The sequence below is a fragment of the Bos taurus genome, chromosome 2 (assembly GCF_002263795.3).
Source record: "Bos taurus isolate L1 Dominette 01449 registration number 42190680 breed Hereford chromosome 2, ARS-UCD2.0, whole genome shotgun sequence".
NCBI classification, from domain to species: domain Eukaryota; kingdom Metazoa; phylum Chordata; class Mammalia; order Artiodactyla; family Bovidae; genus Bos; species Bos taurus.
In genome coordinates, this window is record NC_037329.1 from 133,402,437 (window position 1) to 133,411,306 (window position 8,870).

At 56.1% G+C, this 8,870-nt stretch overlaps 1 protein-coding gene across 1 annotated transcript; it reads right to left on the bottom strand.

The window, feature by feature from the left end:
- Window positions 1-3,390: 3,390 nt before the first annotated feature.
- MRTO4 (MRT4 homolog, ribosome maturation factor) lies at window positions 3,391-8,868 on the bottom strand. The gene is made up of 8 exons (NM_001083399.1): window positions 8,837-8,868; window positions 6,884-6,942; window positions 6,567-6,670; window positions 5,814-5,895; window positions 5,538-5,605; window positions 4,785-4,936; window positions 4,320-4,396; window positions 3,391-4,201 (listed from the first exon to the last, which is right to left on the bottom strand). Exons 1-8 carry the CDS (start codon window positions 8,862-8,864, stop codon window positions 4,052-4,054), a joined length of 720 nt encoding a protein of 239 aa, NP_001076868.1. The 5' UTR covers window positions 8,865-8,868; the 3' UTR covers window positions 3,391-4,051.
- Window positions 8,869-8,870: the final 2 nt, after the last annotated feature.

Consider the following 8,870-nt stretch of genomic DNA (forward strand, 5'->3'; position numbering starts at 1 on the left):
GTTATAGTTGAACATCTGTTGGGACCAGCCCTTTTACCTTTTTTTTTTCCCTTTCATTTTTTTAAAGTTTGAAAAAGTATCCATGTAATACATGCCCGCAGCTAAAACAAGCCCTTTCCAAGTCACATTCCTTAGAGGTGATGCTTTTAAACTCTGTCAGCTTACTCTCCCTCTGGCGTTGACTGTAGGATCTCTGACGTATATGCTTTATTGCTGTTCCTTAATGTATCAAATTTAGACATTATCTATGGACTGCTGGGAAGCTCATCTTTCAAGATTTATAGAAGCTAAGTCTCCAAAGCTTCAGTGCTAATTTTGTTGAAATGTCCCAGGACTTTTTACGCAGCACAGTGTCTCATACTTGGAACCACCTCTGTGTGCAGTGGTGTGATTTAAACCCTAATCCAGGCGCCCACCTGCGCCAGAGTTTCTGATTGTCTGACCAGGTTTAGAAGCCATTTCCTTAAGCAGCGTATCAAGGAGCTTGTCACACCACCAGTGCCTGGGCCTCTCTCCCGGAGGATACTTTCTGTAAAAAATAACTCACATTTTTTGCTGTCTTGGGTCTTTGTTGCTAGGTGGGGGCTTTCTCTAGTTGTGGAGAGCCAGGGCCTTGTGGTGAGCAGGTTCTACTGTGGCGACTTCTCTCACTGTGGAGCGCAGGCTCTAGGGCACACAGGCTTCAGGAGTTGTGCCCGAGGGCTCAATAGTTGCGGCTCACGGGCTTTAATTGCCCCGTGCGTGTGGAATCTTCCCAGACCAGGGATTGACCCGGTGTCCCCTGCAGGGGCAGACAGGTTTTTACCCTCTGTACCTCCAGAAAGCCACCCTGTAGGGCCTTGTGCAGTGCTTAGTTGCTTAGTTGTGTCCAACTCTTTGCAACTCCATGGACTGCAACCTGCCAGGCTCCTCTGTCCATGGGGATTCTCCAGGCAAGAATACGGGAGTGGGCTGCCATGCCCTCCTGCAGGGGATCTTCCCAACCCAGGGATGGAACACAGGTATCCCGCATTGCAGGCAGATTCTTTACTGACTGCACCCCCAGGGAAGCCCAGGATCTTGGCTGATGGTTTTTACCTTCTCTGCTCTATTGAGAAAGCACGGCAGGTCCATTATCTGTCTTACACTTTGTGCTCACCGTGTGGGGCTGGCTTGGGTTGTCTCCTCACCAAGCAGCTAAGTGAAGGCAGGTGGCTGATCCAAGGATAGTTAGGTAGGACTGGAAGCAGGACTTGTCCTGTCCGTGATCCGGGGCACACAGATGTGGTCCTGACGTTGGGGGTTGTACTGTTCATGTCTGGTGAGCATGTGCGATGCAAGGATTCTTGCCCACTGCACCCCTGCCGGTCCCACCGCTGGGCAGGGACCGCCATGATGAGGGACCCAGAAATCCACACGCATTCTGCTGCTCAGGGAGGTAAAGCCTCCACTTAGACTGACACCCTGCAGGAAACCCCCTTCTGACCCCTGTGCCACCCTCCCTCCCTCCCTGCCCAGCTACTAGAAGGAGCACCCCTTCCAGGCCGTTGCCTTGGTGGGGAAGGCCCTGGAGGCTGCACATGGTGCCAGAACCCCCGGCGCGACCTCGGTCGCCCTCTGCTGGACACACCACCACTGCCAGCTCCAGGTAGGAGGCAGGAAGTGGGAGAGCTGCATGACTTCATTTTTAGTTGTTTTTAAATTTTTGCTGCATAGTGGCTCAGATGATAAAGAATCTGCCTGCAATGTGGGAGACCTGGGTTCAATCCCTGGGTTGGGAAGATCCCCGGGAGAAGGAAATGGCAACCCACTCCATTTCTGACTCTTTGCGACCCCATGAACCGCAGAACACCAGGCTTCCCTGTCCATCACCAACTCCCGAAGTCCACCGAAACCCATGTCCCTTGAGTCGGTGATGCCATCTAACCATCTCATCCTCTGTTGTCCCCTTCTCCTCCTGCCCTCAATCTTTCTTAGCATCAGGGTGTTTTCAAATGAGTCAGCTCTTTGCACCAGGTGGCCAAAGGACTGGAGTTTCAGCTTCAACATCAGTCCTTCCAATGAACACCCAGGACTGATCTCCTTTAGAATGGACTGGTTGGATCTCCTTGCAGTCCAAGGGGCTCTCAAGAGTCTTCTCCAACACCACAGTTCAAAAGCATCAATTCTTCGGTGCTCAGCTTTCTTTATAGTACAACTCTCACATCCATACGTGACTACTAGAAAAACCATAGCCTTTACAAAATTTTAATCCCCACAATCACCCTGCAAAGTAAAGGGATCCTGAAGCTTAGTGAGGTCATGTAAGTAACTCAGGCCTGCCCTTGTGTGTCTAGGGAGGCAGGGCTTTGGAGCTGTTTGAAGGCAAGTTCCTTCTGGAATAATGCAGGGTATGGACACTGGGGGCTTCCTGGCAGCTCAGTGGTAAAGAATCTGCCTGCCAATGCAGGAAATGCAAGATACTTGGGTTCAATTCCCGAGTTGGAAAGACACCCTGGAAGAGGAAATGGCAACCCACTCCGGTATTTTTGCCTGAAACATTCCATGGACAGAGGAGCCAGGTGGGCTACAGTCCATGGGATCAGAGTGCGACACGGCCAAGGGACTGAGCACACACAGATACTGGCTCCCAGGTCTTGGCAGAGGCGGGGCTGGGCGGGGGTATGTGTGACGGGGTCTCTGCGGGGCATCAGTGCGTGATGTCTGGCCGTCTTCCCTTGCAGCTGGAAGAAAACTTGGCGGCCACTGAGGAAGGGCCCCTGGAGCCGGCCCTTGTGGGGGCCTTTGATCAGGCCTGGCGCCTGGTCGCCCACGACTGTCCCAACTACTTCCGCTAGGCCTAGTCTGGGGTGGCAGAGGGCACACTCCACCTGTCGCCTCCTTCTCTCGCACAATTTTGACCTTAGGCTGCTCTGCGTGGCTGGTTCTTCCCTCACAGTCCTGTCTACAGACGGTTTATCTCCCATGCTCTTGAGAACACTCCCTGCAGCCTCCACCACAGGAAAAGGCCGGAGCCGACAGGGCGTTTACTGTCTGAATAAAGGGGCACTAGCCAGGCTGGAGCCCAGGCCTGTGGTGAACCCGGCGAACGGCTCCTCTGCAGCCACGGGCTGTTTCCCGCCTCCCACAGGCTTGGTGAGAATGAGCAGGAGTAGGGATCAGGCTTTGAAGGGCAGAGGCGGCAGGAGGGCCTCTCAGCCTGACCTCTCAACAGCAGGGCTGCAGGTGGCCCTCATGCTTCTACACACGACAGAAGAGGGCCGTACACCCCGAGGTGGACATCTTCTTGTGTAGAATCACCTCCCTAAATACATACAAACAGAACCATCCGGGCAAAAACCTACCACCCGGAAGAATAAAACTGCCGGGGTACACTTCTCACACTTGCTCAGTTTCAGTGGCGCTTCATTCTTTTTTTTTAACGCTTGTTTATTTCCTTATTTGGTTGGGCCAGGTCTTAGCTGCCGCAGGTGGGATCTAGTTCCCCGACCAGGGATTGAACCCAGGCCCCCTGCACTGGGAGCACGGAGTCTCAGCCACTGGACCACCAGGGGAGGCCCATCAGCGGTGGCTTTATTCTTGCCTCAGCTAAGCCTCCCGTCCTCGGGTCGTCCGCAAGATTCCTGGCCCGGGTGTGGGAGAAGGGGTGGGGAGAGAGAAGACACAGCTGGGGTAGAAGCGGGCGGGAGAGGTGCCTGTTCCCCTCAGCAAACCCTAGCTTCCAGCCAGGGCCGCTGAGGCCGGAGGAGAGAAGGCGCTTCCTCCTGGGCCCCCGGAGCCGCCCGGCCACATGGCCATGCAGGAGCCAGTCCTGGAAACCGGCTTGAGGAATGAACAGACCCCTGGGAGTCCAACCCAAAGCCCAAACCCAACAGCGTCTTTAGCTTTTTTCCCAAGAAAAGTCCCTTTTGCAGGAGACAGCCTGAATGACAAAGTCTCATTATTTATAGGAAAGTCGCCTGTCCTTGCCCCCCTCGCTCATGTTCCTCAACAGCAGACACACAGCCGTGCTCCGGGAGGGCGGTGGCAGTGCCTCCTGGCCGTCCTGACGAGACTTGGAGGCCTCGGCCCCTCAGCTGTCATCTTCCTCCTCTGACTCGCCTTCTGACTCGGGCGCGCTCTCTGGCAAGTCATCTCCCATCTGCTGGAACCTTCCGGACTGTGCGTCCCACATGTATTTGATGCTCACCTTGAATTCAGCCATCTCATACCCGAAAAGCTTCTGTGAGAGATGGAGGGGACCAGCGGTCAGGAGGGTGAGTGTGGTCTGAGGTGCCTGTGGACCCTCCCGTCGCGGCCGCGGACACCGGGTGGGTGGCTGGGGGCCGTGGGGACCTCACCAGGACGCGGGCCTGCTCCGGGGTCAGCACGTCGCCCTCTTTGCACACCTCGTAGTCGGACAGCAGGGTCACCACACCTGCAGAGAAGGGACCCCGAGCAGTGACCCCAGCACAGGGGCCTGGGCGGCGCCAGAGGATCGGCGGCCCTCTGCCCGAGACTCCAGCAGCTCAGGCACTGGGCTTCCTCCCGAGCGGTCAGCTGCCTGGGGCAGGGGGTTCTGATGGTGGGGGGCACCGACTCCTCCTTCCTTGTCCCTTGACTGCTGTACTCTAAGTCCCTGACCACGTTCACCCCAACCACGAGGCGGGCACTCTTAGTCCTGTCATCGTGTAAGAAAACACAGGCTGATAAAAAATAACCTTCTCCGCAGGAAAGGTGGGGGCGGGGTGGGGAGAGCTGCCTGGCTTGGAAACCTGCGCTCTCGGCCCTCAGCTGTGAGCTCTCAGCTCCAGGGACACCCCTACCTTTCTTGAGGGCCGTGGGCAGGCCCAGCTGCCTCAGCTGGGGCTCCATGGAGTGGGGGAACTGCTCCAGGGGTCCCGGGTCCAGGTTCACAGTGAACGTGGCTTTGTTCCCCGCTCGGGCATAGTCCATTTCCGTGTACTTTGTGAACCACCTGAGGGAAGAGAAAACAGTCACGTATGGATGCGAACTGGACTGTTTAGAAGGCTGAGCGCTGAAGAATTGATGCTTTCCAATTGTGGTGCTGGAAATCAACCCTGAATATTCACTGGAAGGACTGATGCTGAGGCTGAAGTTCTGATACTTTGGCCACCTGATGCGAAGAGCTGACTCACTGAAAAAGACCCCGATGCTGGGAAAGATTGAAGGCAGGAGCAGAAGGGGATGACAGAGGATGAGATGGTTGGATGGCATCACCGACTCAATGGACATGAGGTTGAGCAAGCTCTGGAGTTGAAGATGGACAGGGAGGCCTGGCGTGCTGCAGTCCATGGGGTCGCAGAGTCGGACAGGACTGAGCGACTGAATCACGAACAACGCCCATCTACCTGAGGTCAGGCGCTGCCTGGCTTTGCCTGGCCTCCCCGTCCTCCTCGGCTCAGCTGGGAGCTCTGAGCTGGGGAGGATGGAGACCCGGTGACAAGGTTCCAGGAATCAGGTCTTCCTTGGACCCTGCACTGGACCAAATCCCGGCTTATTCCTTCCCGGGAGACCTCACCACCTTTCCCTTCCCACCACTCCTCCAGAGCACTTACTCGTCCACTTCCTCCTTAGTGCGATTGGTGAAGAGGAGACCAACTTCGCCCCTCAACTTCTTGCTGACCTGCAAAACCAGAGGAGGGTGGCGTCCGTCGCGTGGGAGCAGTGGTTCTCAGCTGGGGACGGTTGTGCCCCCCTCCCCCCAACATTTGGCAACACCTGGAGAGGACTGTGAGGGGGCGGAGGCTCCAGGAGAGCTGAGCCTGACGCCAGCCCCTGGGCCGGCCAGACGGCTGGAGGGCGCCACCCCGCCGGGGAGAGCCAGGACCCACCTGATGCAGGTTGTCTTTGTACTCGTCAGACGGGCTTCGACCCAGCGCCACCATCATCACTTTGTTTTTGCCAAAGAACATCCTACAGAGAAAAAGAGGGCTCCGTGAAGGAGGCGCCCTGCCCTCAGCTAAGTGCCAACCAGCTCCAGTCCCCGGGACCGGAACCCCAGCCCAGGAGGAGGCGCGGCCAGAGGCTGCTTTCCACGCAGCCCAGGGCCCCTCACATTCTTTCCCGCACAGACCAGGGCCCCTCACATTCTTTCCCGCACAGACCTGACTCACACACGTTCTGTCTCAGCCCACAGGGAGTGCATCTGGGTCTGTGGAAGAGGCCCGCTGGACGGTCTGAACCAGAGCTGCTGGGTGTTCCGTAAGGGACCAGACCCCAGGGCTCAGGGGCCCCCTCTCCTGGAGGGATCACTGCTCTCCTCCCGCCCCCAGGGCAACACCAACTTTAACAGTTAGGGACTTCTCGGGTGGCCCAGTGGATAGAACTCTGCACTCTCACTGCAGAGGGCCTGGGTTCGATCCCTGGTTGGGAAACGACCATCTCCAACCAAGCCAAGCAGCCTGACCGAAAAAACCAAACAGCCACCCCCCAACCCCAAACAGTTAAAAAGCATACTTCATCGGGGGTTGGGGAGGGTGGCATTTTGTCCTTATTAAGGCGATCCTTGTGACCCAGGTACCCAAGGTCACTAACTGCCCTGTACTTTCTGAGCAGCCTGGCCCCGCCTCCCACTGCCCACTCACCGACTGTGCTTCCAGGCGTTGCGGATGTCCTTCAGCTTGCTGTTCCTCATGTTGGCCACGGAGAAGATGAAGAGGTACTTGTACGTGTCCACACATTTCCGAAGCTACGGGACAATTCATGGGGCTCTGGAGTCCCAGGGCAGCAGGGGTCGGGCAGTAACACTCTAGCCCCAGGGGGGAAAGAGGCTGCTCCATGGCCTCTGACTTCACCGTGGATGTTTAGAGCTGTCCCCGTCAGATAGTCCCACACCCACCTTTAAAACCAAATAAAAGGGCTGGGAAAATAAACATAACAATAATAAAAAACAAGCTCTTACCTCTTCTATCAAGTTCTGTTTCAGTTCCAAGCCTTTCTTGGCAGTTTTGGTTAGGGAGACTAACACAGAGAAGAAAAAGAGGAGATGATGAGAGAGAAACCTGGATGTCTCAGAGACTCGTCTCCCCTTTGGTACCCAGCTGGATGGAGCCGATCCAGGCTTTTGTGGCTACTGCTTGTGGCTTGCAAGGCTACTCCCAGGTCCCAGGTCCCCAGAATGCCTCTCCAGCAGTCCTGAGCCTGAAGATCCCTTCACATCTGTCCTGTTACTAGAGAAACCAGCTATCTACAGCCCCTCTGGGGCTAACTCCCTACTGAGGAGTGAGGGTGGTGCACTCCCCGGAGACCCAGCCTCCTGTCTGGGGCCGGTCCCTTCCTGCTGTTGGCTGCAGTGTGTGGAGACCATCTATGGCTTCTCTGTGTGGAAGAATGAGTCTGGGGCCTCTCTGCTACATCACGTCTTACAGTTTGGACCTGTGCATGCAGCGGCGTCTCTTTGGCGAGGGACAAGCACCTCTTCTCTACCAACAGCTGGGACCCAGTTTGCCCCTTACTCAGACGGGTTTGGTACTTGCCAGGTTTGACCACGGATCCCGCCACAGCATCCAATCATTCCACAAATGCTTAACAGAGGATCAAATGCAAAGCCCTGGGTCCCAGGAGGGACCTGGATAGATGAATAAAAAGCCCCTCTTCACGAAGGACACATCAGAAAGGTAATCACAGCAGGCAGGGGCAAGTGCAGTACAGGAGGGCAAACAAAATCCAGCTGGCTCGTTTCCCAGCGTTTCCACCGCTACGACTGTGGCCCAAGCCAGCACAGCGTTCTCTTGGATTATTACTTGTCTCGCTGCTTCCACCCTTGCCCACTGCCCCTGCCCTCCCCGGTCCATTCTCAACAAATCAACTAGAGTGATCTTTTTAAAAGTAAAGTGGAACCACATCACTCCTCTGCTCAAGCTCTCTCCTCCCACCTCACCTGGGTGTGAAAACCAATCCCGTGCAAAACTCTTTCAAGCTCTGCACACTGCTCGGTTCTCTCTCCCTCCATTTCGCCCACTCTGGCCTCTTGCAAAAGTTAAACACGCTCTTGCTTCAGGGCCTCTGCCCTTTGTGTTCCCCCTCCTTCGACCACTACCCTTCCAGGTAACTCCTTGGGTTGCTTAATTCCTTTCTGCAAGTTCCGGCTCATTTGTCATCTCAACAGAACTTCTCTAGCTACACTACACAAGGGAATGTCAACTGCTTTTTTCCTACATGAGACTCATCACTATCTGAATTTATGGATTCAATTTTTAGTATCCTGGGAAGACACACTTCCCAAAACTAAAACTCTATGAGAGCCCTAGACCTTCCATGTTATAACTGCAGTATCTTTCAAAACCTAAAGAGTTGCCAGGTCTCTAACTTATTGAGTGAATGTGCCGGGATGAAAGAGACGCACCATAAGTAGCAACAGTCAGGAACAGTCTCTTAAGAGGGGTCCTACGGACTGCCACCTAACAGCCAGCCATACGAAGATCGGAGCACGACCATGCCGGCAGAAACAACTTGGAGAACACAACCACCATACTCGGGGATAAACCCGGGCTGAAGGAAAGTGGGCGAGGGGAGGGGGAGCGCGGAGAGAAAAAGAGAGAGGGGCTGAGGTCGGAGAGGGGGGCCAAGGCGAGATCGCCGGCACCCCAGGGGTGCGGAGGCTGTTCCCTGGGCCAGCCGGCCTTGGGCAACTCTCTCTGGAGGCCTGGCAAAGCCCCCTCCACTTCCCCGACGCGGCTCCAGCCTCCTCCGGGGTTTCCGCCACCCCAAAGGCCCCAACCGTTCCAGCGCGCCGCGACCCCGCTCCCTCCTCGCACAGGTCCCAGCGTCCTCCCCTGTCCTCCCCGAAGCCCTAGCGCAGCTGACAGCCGGCCCACAAACTGGCCCCCGGGGGCCCACGGCCTTCGGGGCTCACCTTTCTTGTCGCGCTTGGACTTGGGCATCTCGCC

Excerpts from the sequence above, each read along its gene's own strand:
- MRTO4 (NM_001083399.1), bottom strand. The coding sequence starts at position 8,864 with ATGCCCAAGTCCAAGCGCGACAAGAAAG. Across the intron at positions 6,671-6,883 it reads AACAGAACTTGATAGAAGAG|CTTCGGAAATGTGTGGACAC; the intron begins GTAAGAGCTTGT and ends ATTGTCCCGTAG. Across the intron at positions 4,937-5,537 it reads ACTAAGGAGGAAGTGGACGA|GTGGTTCACAAAGTACACGG; the intron begins GTAAGTGCTCTG and ends CTCTTCCCTCAG.